This window comes from Macaca thibetana, chromosome X (genome assembly GCF_024542745.1).
Source record: "Macaca thibetana thibetana isolate TM-01 chromosome X, ASM2454274v1, whole genome shotgun sequence".
Taxonomy (NCBI): Eukaryota; Metazoa; Chordata; class Mammalia; order Primates; family Cercopithecidae; genus Macaca; species Macaca thibetana.
The window spans coordinates 47,255,781-47,267,460 of NC_065598.1; the positions used below are offsets into that span (position 1 = coordinate 47,255,781).

At 51.8% G+C, this 11,680-nt stretch overlaps 2 protein-coding genes across 2 annotated transcripts in view; both read right to left on the reverse strand.

The window, feature by feature from the left end:
- Nucleotides 1-11,680, reverse strand: part of NDUFB11 (NADH:ubiquinone oxidoreductase subunit B11) — a 477,292-nt gene that overhangs the window by 463,452 nt on the left and 2,160 nt on the right. The gene's annotated exons all lie outside the window — the stretch shown is intronic.
- CFP (complement factor properdin) lies at nt 657-6,517 on the reverse strand. Its single transcript, XM_050775665.1, has 9 exons — nt 6,321-6,517; nt 6,076-6,226; nt 4,658-4,833; nt 4,033-4,203; nt 3,703-3,894; nt 3,335-3,508; nt 2,892-3,083; nt 2,622-2,733; nt 657-884 (listed from the first exon to the last, which is right to left on the reverse strand). The coding sequence occupies exons 1-9, from the start codon at nt 6,394-6,396 to the stop codon at nt 719-721; spliced, it is 1,410 nt and encodes a 469-aa protein (XP_050631622.1). The 5' UTR covers nt 6,397-6,517; the 3' UTR covers nt 657-718.

The window sequence follows — 11,680 nt, forward strand, 5'->3', positions numbered from 1 at the left end:
TTTGTCTTGGGGGCTCCTGCGGGCAGACACTGACTCTTAACTTCTTTGCCCCCGCCTCAGCTCAGAGTGCAACACAGGCACTTCCTCGGCCCGCCCCCCGCCTCGCCGAGCTATTTGTCGCTGGTAATTGCGGCATTGGAGCTAGGCTGTCGGGAGTGGGTGGGTGCAGGTGCTCGGGCGGCAGAGTGCCAGCCTCGGCCACGCCTCTGCCGTTCATCCTCCACAGACGCGGAGTCGGAGTCGGCCAGCAGAGGCTTCTCTGAGGCTCCAGCTGGTGGGAATCTAGGGAGGTCCAGGAGGCGGGGAGACAACGAACAAGCACGCCGGCCAATCAAGAAGTGCCTGCCAAGACAAGTAGCCAATCAGGGAATTCGTAACGCGGAGCTCTGCAGAGGAACGTGCCGGGCGGCCCTGGAGCACTAAGGGGGGCTGCGCAGGGCCCAGACACTGGGGTTATGGCAGCGGCGGGGAGAGGCTGGGGCTGCACACTCGCTTTCACTCCTGCCAACCTGCGACCACAGTGGAAGATACTGTTGTCCGCAACAGACTGCTGTGTCTTGGCCCGTGCTGTGCCCTTTGCCCTGTGGGATGCTATCACCCTACTTTTGGGGAAGGGGATGGGTTGTTTTTCCTCCTTTAAGGAATCGTAGACGAGCTCGAAGAGGTTAGTTTATTGAGGTTTGGAAGGTCAGGGTGCTCAGAGTGGAGGAGAGAGGTGTTAGAGTTTCTCCTCCTCAGGGTCTTTGCAAGCAGGCACGTGTAGACATGGTCGTTTCTCCTCCACCACCAGCTTCTGCCCCTGTAGCTCCTCACACCGTGGCAGCGGTCTCCCCCAGAAGGTCACGTTCTTCTCGCCCTGACCTTCGACCATGGAAACGGTGGGCCTGAGGCATTAGGGGTGGGAAGGAACGGAAGGGAGAAGCTCAGGGAAGGCAAGAATGCATTCAAATCCTATTGAGCGCCTGCTATGTGCCAAATGCTACCTTTTGTTTGTTTTATCTGTTTTCTTTTTTTTGAGACAGGGTCTCATTCTGTTGCCCAGGCTGTGCAGTGGCACAGTCATAGCTCACTGCAGCCTCAATCTCCTGGGCTCAAGTGATGCTTTTGCCTCAGCCTCCCAAAGTGTCGCTGGGATTACAGGCGTGAGCCACTGTGCCTGGCCTCCCAACATTACTTTTTAGCTATGGGATATTGGGCAATTTCTTTAGCTTCCCTGTGCCTCAGTTTCCCTCATCTGCAAATGAGAATGGTAGGAATAGTAATATTAATACTCACCTCACGGGGCCGAGTGAGGATAAATGAGTTAATTCAGGTAAAGTGCTCAGAGCAGTGCCTTACACACAGCAAGTGCTCAATAAATGCTGGTGAATGTTACTTGTTGGCATGAGCTACTTTCTCTTACGTCCAAAATATATATCCTTTATATCTCTTTCCACTGCCTCTAGGAAAAAACCCAATGCCTTGTCCTGACATTCAAGGCCTTATCATTGGGCCCAAATCCCTGCCCCAAGCCAATCTCTCTCTGTCTTTCTCCTCCACTTTATTCAAGCTCAGTCCATGTCCAGAAAGGTCTTTACCTGGGTTGTTTCTCCCACTAGGCAAGCCCTCCATTCACTCCCATCCCAGTTTTCTCCATTGCTTCTTCCTCCGCTCAGTCTCCCACTCACTCAAGTCCTTTGTGCCTCCATTCAACACCTCTAATTCATCTTCAGGCCCCACTCTAACCCCCCCAGCTGGGAGATCTCTTCCCAGATGGCAGCCCTTCCACGAGCTGGGAATAGTCCACTTAATCTAGTAGCTTGATGTATGTGGAAGGAAGAAAAGGGATGACCGTTTTAACCCTCTGGCACCTGGATGTTAAATGGATGAACATTTAACACCTGGGCCCTTCTGGCACCTGGAAACACTTATGGCAGCTAATCACCTAGCTCCAAGTCTTTGTTCCCAGTCTTGATGCCAGGAACGCCTTTCCCAACCCCTACCTTCCCTGGGAGGCCCAATCAGCTTCCTGGACCTAGGTTGAGGTGGCAGCCCCTGTTGCATGCACCAGCTGTTCCTCATATGCCTCCTGTCAGGGGCCTGCTCAGCTGGGTCCCTTGGAGGATCCACAGGATCTGGGCTGTGTGTATCTGCAACTGTTGCTGAAAAAGCCTTGGAGTGCCTTAGGGCAGTGAGATGCTGACAAAGTGGATGGAGGCATGAGTGACTGTGGGAGCCAGGCAGTGAATGGAGGCCTGAGTGGCGGCAGCTAAAAGCATGAGTAACTAAAGGTTGGAGTCAATGACACATGAAGGACTAAGTGAATGGGAGAGTGGATGAGTGACTGAACGAGTGACTGAGGGGCACAGAGGCTACAAATTCTCCCCCAAGAGCTTCTTTCTCATCTTCTTTCGTTTCTCCCCACTTCCTGCAGCTGGGAGGTGGCACTCGGCAAGGCAGATACCTTAGATTCAGCAGTGGAAGCCCTGGTTTCCAGGGGTAGCTGACTCTCCCGCCTGTATTTTTTGTTTTTTTTTTTTTTTTTTTTTTTGTTTTTTTGTTTTGTTTTTTTTTTTTTTGTTCTTTTTTTTTGTTTTTTATATCATGACCCCCTCCCAGGCATACTTTGCCCTCTCACTCACGGGTACTTGGGGAGCAAGGGTGTGCAGAGGCGCTGGCGGGCACGGGTAGGATTAGGTCCACAGGGGGGCATGCACAGCCCCCAGGTACTCCACTCTGACCATGATCCTTTCACTGCAATGAGGGGTAGGGGTCACAGAGTCAGAACTGGAGGTCTTGGTGGGAAGGTGAGAGGGAGGCTGCAGAGACGTGAGGTGCAAAGCAGAGAGTTGGAAACCCCTTATCCTGCATGGGCCACCCCACCCTCAGAGCACAGTCTGGGGGACACTCACAGGGGCAGTGTTGGATGCTGTAGCAGTGCCGAATATCCTGTTGTTGCCCGGTACATCGATGTCCGTCAAACTTGCGGCCCTTGCAGGTCCTCCAGCGTGACTGCTGGCCCGGGATTTCTTCACAGCTGATGGACTTCATGTTCCGGCGGACACAGGTGCTCCACTGTCCCCACAAGTCCCACTCTCCATCCACTGCAGAGACAGGGCAAGAGGAGATTGGAACAAAGCAGGGAATCAGCAAGAGGTTCAGAGGAAGAAATGAGGGCGGTAGGAGGGAGTAGAGGTGATCAGATGTGCGAGTGCGGGATCGGGGTGGAAACAAGGTATCAGGGCCAGGAAAGGAGGAATCAGAGACAGGAGCAAGGCCTCAGCAGCAGGAACTGGGCAGCAGAGAAGGGCATGGGGGGCTTAGGCATGCAAATCGTGAACTCTGAGATGCTGACCAGGGCAGGGCACGGCTGTGTTGCAGATGTGGGTCCGGGTGGCATCACCAGCACAGGAGGGGCCTCCATGCTGGGGCACAGGGCGATTGCACGTCCGTCGTTCTATGGTCTGGCCCAGGCCACAGGTCACAGGGCAGGGGCTCACAGGGCCCCAAGGCCCCCAGCCCCCAGCCACTGTTGGAGGAGGAAAGGGAGTGAGGAGAAAGGCCTCCTCAATCCTTTCACTCAGCTCCTAGACCCTTGAAGCAGACTGTCCCCAAATGAAGAGCTGCATGGTCACATGGTCTAGGAACTCTAGAAATGGCAGAGCATCTATGCCCTCAATCAAGAGCCCCGCCAACCACATCAGCGGCCTCATCCTGGTGTACCTGGGCAAGGCGGCAGGCCGGTGCACTTCCGATGCTCATAGGCTGGCCCTGGGCAGGGCTTCCCAGGAGGCTTCTGGGAAGGCTCAGGTGCAGAACACGTGCGGCTTCGTGTCTCCTTAGGTTCGTGGGGTCCACCGTGGCAGGATCCTGAGCAGGGGCTCCAGGGACCCCAGGCAGCCCAGGCCCCGTGTGCTGTGGTGGGGTGGGAGGTGGAGGGATGCAGGTGTGGTCATGCGTGCTAAAGTCCTCTCACCCTGGCAGTTCCCTGCTGTAACCCTGCAGACCCACGCTGGGTGCACCCATCAGCATCCTGTGGCTTCCCTCACTCACTGGGGCAGACCTGCTGGGTGTCACAGGCCTCTGATTCCTGTGCCTCTCCCGGGCAGTGGCCTCCACACTTGGGGGCAGGGTGATCACAGGCTCGTCTGCGGGTCCGCATCCCTTTGGAGCAGGTGACGGAGCAAGGCTCCCAGGGCCCCCAGTCAGACCAGCCGCCCATCTCTGTGGGAGAGAAGAGAGGGTAATGGGATGGAGGTGGGGTGTCATTCAGGGCTCTTTGCTTCCTCGAGTGCCCCACATGAGCTAATCCTGTCCTTATATCCTCTGCCACCACACTGGGCCCACCGTCCCCGCTCACTAGGCCTGCCGCAGAAGCCTTTATGTGGGTCCCTCTGCTTCCCCTCTCACCCCCGCCGTGCACAGTCTGTTCTCCTCCCAAGCCCAGTCAGATCACGTTCCTCCCTTGCCCACAGTCTGAATCACTGAGACGAAAAGCGAACGTCCTCTCCATGGCCCCCAGGCAACGGGCCCTCCTCACCTCTCTGACCTCACCTCCTGCCACTCTCCTCCTTAGGTCCTTACAAACACGGGATGGGCCCACTCTGAGGACCTCTGTACCGATCGTTCCCACCAGTGCTGGGTGACAGGGAGTGCCCGCCTTGCGCATCCTCCTCACCAGGACAGCACTGCTTGTCCTCACAGGCCTGGAGCTGCCACTCCAGGGTCCCAAGTGCCACCTTCTCAGAGCACTGCCCATTCCAGCCCACACAGCGCCGGTACCGCAGCTGGGAGCCCTCAGAGCATGTCACCGAACAGGGGGCCCATGTGGACCACAGGGACCATCGTGGGGACCTGTGGAGAAGAGCACACATATCCCATCCTGGCATGAGCTGACAAGGATGGCATGTGGGACTCCAGAGTGTGGGCAGGCACGAGGGGTTGCTAGGCAAGTGTGTGTGCGATGGATCGATAAGTCCCTACCTTTTAGGGATATTGGGATACTGAATGGGAAGCAGTGGACATACAGTAAGTGCTTGATAATGTCATTTACCTTCAAAATCAGGCATCTGGAGTTACCATTGGAAGGCTGGCAAGGCCAACACTAGGCCTGCAGTAAGCAAAGGTAAGGACTAGGAACCAAGGGCAGATGTCAGAAACCCACCAGGTCACCACACTACACAGTAGCAGATAAATAGAAAGTGCTTAATAAACCTGAGCCATCATCCCTATGGCCTCAGAGGCCTCCTCAGAAATACCCTAGATCTATCCCCAACCCACTGCGTAGCCCTAGGTATGCTGTTCATGCCAAATAGATGTGAACTGTTGACATGACTTGGGGCCCAGAACTGCCCTCAAAAATCCCCAAGCTCCCATTCCCATGGTGTATCTGGGATATATAGTAAGCAAGTAGAAAACAGGTCTGGCATACAGTAAGGGCTCAATCCATGCAAGCTGGAAATCATGATCAGGATACTAGAGCTACCCTCAGAAATCCTCAAGCTCATCTCCCAACCCTGCCATGCAGCTGGTATACAGGAAGTGCTCAATGAATGTGATCTGTCATCATAATTAGGGGCCTAGAGCTGCCCTCAGAATTCCCCAAACTCTCCTGCCCCTACAGTGTGTCGGTATACAGTAAGCACTCAATAAACATGAGCTGTCATCAAAATTAGGAAAATACCAAGCTGCACCCCCGCTGCAATGCTTCCAGTGTGCAGGAGGTGCTCAGTATGTGTGAGCGATATCAGTGGTTCTCAATCAGGGGTGATTTTGACCGCCAGGGGACATTTGGCAATGTCTGCTGACGTGTTTGGTTGTCACAGCTGGTGGGGAGAATTGCTACTGGCATCTAGTGGAAGGCTAGGGATGTTACAAAACATCCCACAATATGCAGGTAAGCAATCCCCTCCCCCAACCAAGAATGTCCAGCCCCAAATGTCAATAGTAACAAGGTTGAGAAACCCTGAGGTATGGTCACGATCAGGGCCTCAGGGCCACCCTTGGAAGTCCTAGAGAAAGAAAGTACCCAGTTTTGGGTGACCCCCGCAGACAGTCCTTCCCTCCCCGCATCCCCCGCCCCAAACGCCCCCTAACCTGCAAGGCTGACAGAGCCCGCCATTACGTTCCTGGTAGGCATAGGCAGTGTTGAGACAGCAGTCTTTCACGCTGACACCACCCCCCAGGAGGCCCTTGCACTTGCCGGAGGATTCTTCATACTGGGTGAAGCAGAGCACGGGGTCTGAGCCTGTAACAGGGCCAGGGGATGGGTGGGTGGGGCTCAGTCAGGGATGTGGTGGACCTGGACACCCCTGGGGCCAGCTGGGCCCTCACCCCCTCACCTGTGGCTGGCAGGGTGAGCAGCAGCAGCAGCGGCGGCAGCAGCAAGCAAGGGGCCTGCGCTCCCTCTGTGATCATGTTGAGTACTGCCCCCTGCACCTCTACCAGAGAGGAGATCACGCTTTATCTGGGTTGATCTGCTCCTGGAGTCAGCAGGGAAAGAGGAACCTAGAGGCAGGAGGAACTGGGAGGGCATCCTGCTTTGACCCCACCCTGTCCCCTCTGCCTCCTCTTCTACTCTCCCCTCCCCATTTCCTGTCTTACTCTTGGTCTTGTTTTGCTTGTTGCTGTATCCCCAGCACCTCATGCTCCTCCCAGCAACCTCTCAGTGTTCAATTGAAGCTCCTAGGACATAGAGCGTGCAGCAACTTCCTAGCCGTGTGACCTTGGGTGAGTCACTTAACATCCCTGAGCCTCAGTTTCCCTATGTGGAAAATGCATAATCTCTAATGTAATGACAGGGTCAACCTCGTGGGGGTGTTGAACCAGGGTGAAGTGAGTGTGCCATGCTCAGTGTGTCCCTGCTCATGGGGGTGGAGGAGGCATCGAGGCAATTGCTCCATCTTCCACCCTGCCTTAACCTCCAGCCTTAACCTCGGCCCTCGTTTCCTGAGAGGTTCCCTGTGGTCAGCTTGTGGTGGGGGTGGTCAGCACAAGGGAAGTGAGAAAGGGAAGTGGCAGGAGCCTGGGGAGGGATTCAGGAGAGGAATAGGGGCTATCCATTGCCCCATGGGCCCAGCTGGGGACACCACCAGGGTCTGGGGTGATTAGGAGGGAACAAGCGGGGCCATGTTCCATCAGAGAACCCTTGGGCAGATAACACCCCCCTTCTGGAGCCTGTTTCCCCTCTGTAAAATGTGCTCACAGACAGCACCTACAACATAGGTAGGGTGTGTCACAGAGATTGTGAGTTAAGCTTTTGTTTGTTTTTTCAAGATGGAGTCTCACTCTGTCGCCCAGGCTGGTGTGCAGTGTCATGATCTCGGCTCACTGCAACCTCTGCCTCCCAATTTCAACCAATTCTCCTGCCTCAGCCTCCTAAATAGCTGAGATTACAGGTGTGCACCACCATGTCCAGCTGATTTTTGTATTTTTAGTGGAGACAGGGTTTCACCATGTTGGCCAGGCTGGTCTCGAACTCCTGACCTCAGGTTATCCACCTGCCTCAGCCTCCCAAAGTGCTAGGATTACAGGCGTGAGTCACAGTGCCCGGTCAGGAGTTAAGCTTTTGGAAAGTCCTTAGAACAGTGCCTGGCATATAGTAGGTGCTCTGTGTTTGATAAATTTATTCAACATTTATTGAGCACCTACTGGATGCCAGATACGGTTCTCAGCATTAGAGCACAGAATAGGACAAAAATCCTGGCCCCCGAGAAGATGGATAATAAATGTTCCCCCTCCTCACAGAGGTCTTCCCCATACCCTTGTCTGGCATCCCTGTCACTCTCTAGCCCAGTAGCTTTCAAACTTTTTTTTTTTTTTTTTTTTAAAGAGACAGAGTCTTGCTGTCACCTGGGCTGGAGTACAGTGGTCTGATCATGGCTCACTGCAGCCTCAAACACCTGGGCTCAATTGATTTTCCTACCTTAGTGTCCCCAAGTAGCGGGGACTACAGGCACACACCACTACACAACTAATGTTTTTATTTTCTGTATAGATGAGATCTCGTTGTGTTGCCCAGGCTGGTCTCAAATGCCTGGCTTCAAGATTTTCTCCCAACCCTCAGCCTCCCAAAGTGCTGGGATTACAGGCATGAGCCATCACACCAGCCCTTCTTTTTTTTTTTTTTTTAATAAACCCTAATGAAACTCCAGGGCTTGCTTTAAAATTTTATTTTGCTTTTAATTAACAAAAAGAAGCGTAAGAAAGATAGGAGGGCAATGCCTAATTTCCTCTGCTCTCAGGGAGGCAGGGAGAGATACCATTCTGCAAATTCAAATGTAATAATTTGGTCAGCTGTTAAAACAGAAGTTCTTCAGGAACACTTGTTTTATGGGCAGTAAGGTATGTGTTAATATCTGTATCCATTACAGATGTACTCTGTTCTCTGATAACATAAGCCTATCCTTGAAAATGTGCTTTGAACAAAGGAGTCTTGTTAAGATTCTAAGACTTCAAGACAATCATTGCTGTGTTATCCTGTGAAAACAAACTCTCCAAGAAAGCTGAAATTGGCTGGGCGCGGTGGCTCATGCCTGTAATCCCAACACTTTGGGAGATCAAGGCAGGTGGATCACCTGATGTCAGGAGTTCGAGACCAGCCTGGCCAACATGGTAAAACCCCGTCTCTACTAAAAATACAAAAATTAGCCAGGTGTGGTGGCGGACGCCTGTAATCCCAGCTACTTGGGAGACTGAGGCAGGAGAATCACTTGAACTCGGGAGGCGGAGGCTGCAGTGAGCTGAGATTGTGCCACAGCACTCCAGCCTGGGCGACAGAGTGAGACTCTGTCTCAAAAAAAAAAAAAAGAAAAAAAAAGAAAAGATATCTGAAATTCTGGCTGGCTGCTTTATTTAACCACCTGTTGCCCTGGTAATAATATTATCAATATTTCCTTTGTTTTTAAACTGTATAAATACTCATAGGATTCCCTGTGGAAGAGGACTGTCGGCACTCTATCTTCTCCCACACGTTTAGCAATAAAGTGACTGCAGATTTCTTAAACAAGGAGTGAGAGTCTTGTCTTATTTAATTATTACATCCCTACCTGCTACTATGTATTTGCCTGCTTCTTGTTATTCTCACTCCCTAAATATCAGTTCCACAAGGGCAGGGATTTTTGTCTGGCTTGTTAACTGCTGGGTCTGCAGGACATTAGATAGGCACCAGCAAACAGTAGATGCTCAATAAACATCTGCTAAATGAATCAATCAATGAAATAAACAAAACTTTAGAGATTCTGGTAAGTGCCAGAAGGACAGTCTGACTTGGAGGTAAAAATGTGGGCATCCCATGGAGGGTAAGTTGTATTTCAAGTGCGAAGACCGGGATAAGATGACCTAGAGGGGATGCATGAGAAGAGAGAAAGGAGTCCCAGGGCTTTGCCCTGGGGAACCCCAGTATTTCAAGTTTTTGAGAAGTAGGAGAAGCCGGCCCAGGGGACTGAGCAGGAGGGGACTGTGGAGGAAGAGAAAAAACAGAGGGTTTTTCTCCAGGGCCTGGAACATTTGACCTGTGGCCTCTCATACAGTCTCATTTGGTCTGTTATTTTCTCTCTCTTTTTTTTAAACCTATCTACACAGTTCTGTTTTTTTCTTTTCTTTTTGAGACAAGGTCTGGTTCTGTTACCCAGGCTGGAGTGCAGTGGCGTCATCGCAGACTGCAGCCTCAACCTCCTGGGCTCAAGCCATCCTCCCACCTCAGCCTCCCGAGTAGCTGGAACTACAGGCACACGCCACACCTGGCTAATTTTTAAAATTATTTGGAGAGACAGAGTTTTGCCACATTGTCCAGGCTGGTCTCGAACTCAAAGTCCTGGGCTCAAGCGATCCTCCCACCTCAGTGTCCTCAGTAGCTGGGACTACAGGTGTGCACCACTATACCTGGGTAATTTTTGTTTTTCGTTTTCGTTTTAGTAGCGGCAGCGTCCTGCTATGTTGCAGGTTGGTCTCAAACTCAAACTCCTAGCCTCAAGTGGTCCTCCCACGTCAGCCTCCCATGTAGCTGGGATTACAGGTGCACAATACTACGTTATGCTAATTTTTCTAAGTTTTAGTAGAGATGGGGTCTCACCATGTGGCCCAGGCTGGTCTCAAGCTCCTGGTCTCAAGTGACCCTCCCACCTCGGCCTCCCAAAGTGCTGGGATTACAAGCATGAGCCGCCGCACCCAGCCTGGATTTACAACCTCTACGATATTCTCTTAATCACACAACCTCTCAGACATTCTGTCACTCATACAGTCATTTTCTGTGTCATGGATTCCAGCCTTACTACAGTCTCCTTCTAACAGTTTCACACACACAATCATGTTTAACAGCCTGTCTCATTCAGTCAATATTGCCAATATTTTCTCTCACCAGTCAGTTCCTTACATATGCATGCACACTCACACAATCTCATGAAATGTTGAGCCACTCATTTGGCCTGTTACTTTCTCACATACACAAATAGTCACTGATTTATAGTCACCACTAACTAGTCTCTCATGAAGTTTCCCACACATGCACAAAAATCACCACCTCTCCTACCCCTTTCTCACTCAAGCCACTTTTTCACACACCCACGATCCCCGATTACAGCCTCTCCCACGAAGACATTCACACGCATACACAATCACACAGTATCTCAGACACCGCCGTCACCTAGTTTCACGTTTCTTCTCAGTCAGCTTCCAGCACCCTCAGTCCTTGATTTACAGCCTTTCATAAAGTCTCTTGCAAAGGGTTTTACCAATGGTATAATCAGTTTCTCAGCCACTGTCTGAGTCATCACTGTCCCTCAGTCAGCTTCTGATATACTCGGTCACTATTTCACAATCACCATTAGGCCCTTGATAAGTCACCTACAGTCACCCAGGCCCTGTCTCGGTCATGCACACTGTCATTTTCTTCATATGGGAAGCTCAGCATGGACACACGTGCACAGCTTTACAAGTTTCTCACACACCGCCACGTGGTCACTCGCCGTGTCTCATTTGCTCAGCTCTTTTGCGTGGCCCCGGATTTATGGTTGCTTATGAACTCTTTCACAAACCCCCTGACGCTCTGACATCACTCAGTTGTCAAGTTCCTCTCCCACAGTTGCTGACTCCCAGTTACTGCTACTGCAAGTCTCTCATCAACAGTTCCTTGCCCCTTTCCCTCGCATGCCCAGTGACGTGGTCTCTCACACCATGTCAGTGGCTCCGTCCGGCTGTCATTTTCTCTCCCACTTCCTCACAGTTCCTGAACCTGTGGGACAGAATGTGGCAGTAACGGTAAATCGATTTGCCACTAGTTTCAGGTGTACACACACACACACACACACACACACACACACACACGGCCTGTCACACTCTCCCAGTCACAGCCATTCGTTTTGTTTCTCAGTCTTTGCTACAGTCTCTCACGCCTGCTTTCGTACACACAGTTGCACCTTCTTGTATCTTTGGTCTCAGTTGCTGGTTTGGTCTCATAGCCATTCTCTCTCGTACAATCAAGTTCGCACCCATACAGTCTTACAGCTTTAGCTGACACTACAGGCTCAAGTAGTCTTGTACATTGTCTATTTCTCAAATGTTGAGTCGCCTATAATGAGGTTTGTCACCTATACAATCTTTGCCACAATCCCTGACAACTTCTACTGTAGTTTCATGCCCACGTAGTCTCTCACATGCGGTTTGGGTCACTCAGTCTGTCTTGCTCACCATCAAACACTGATGG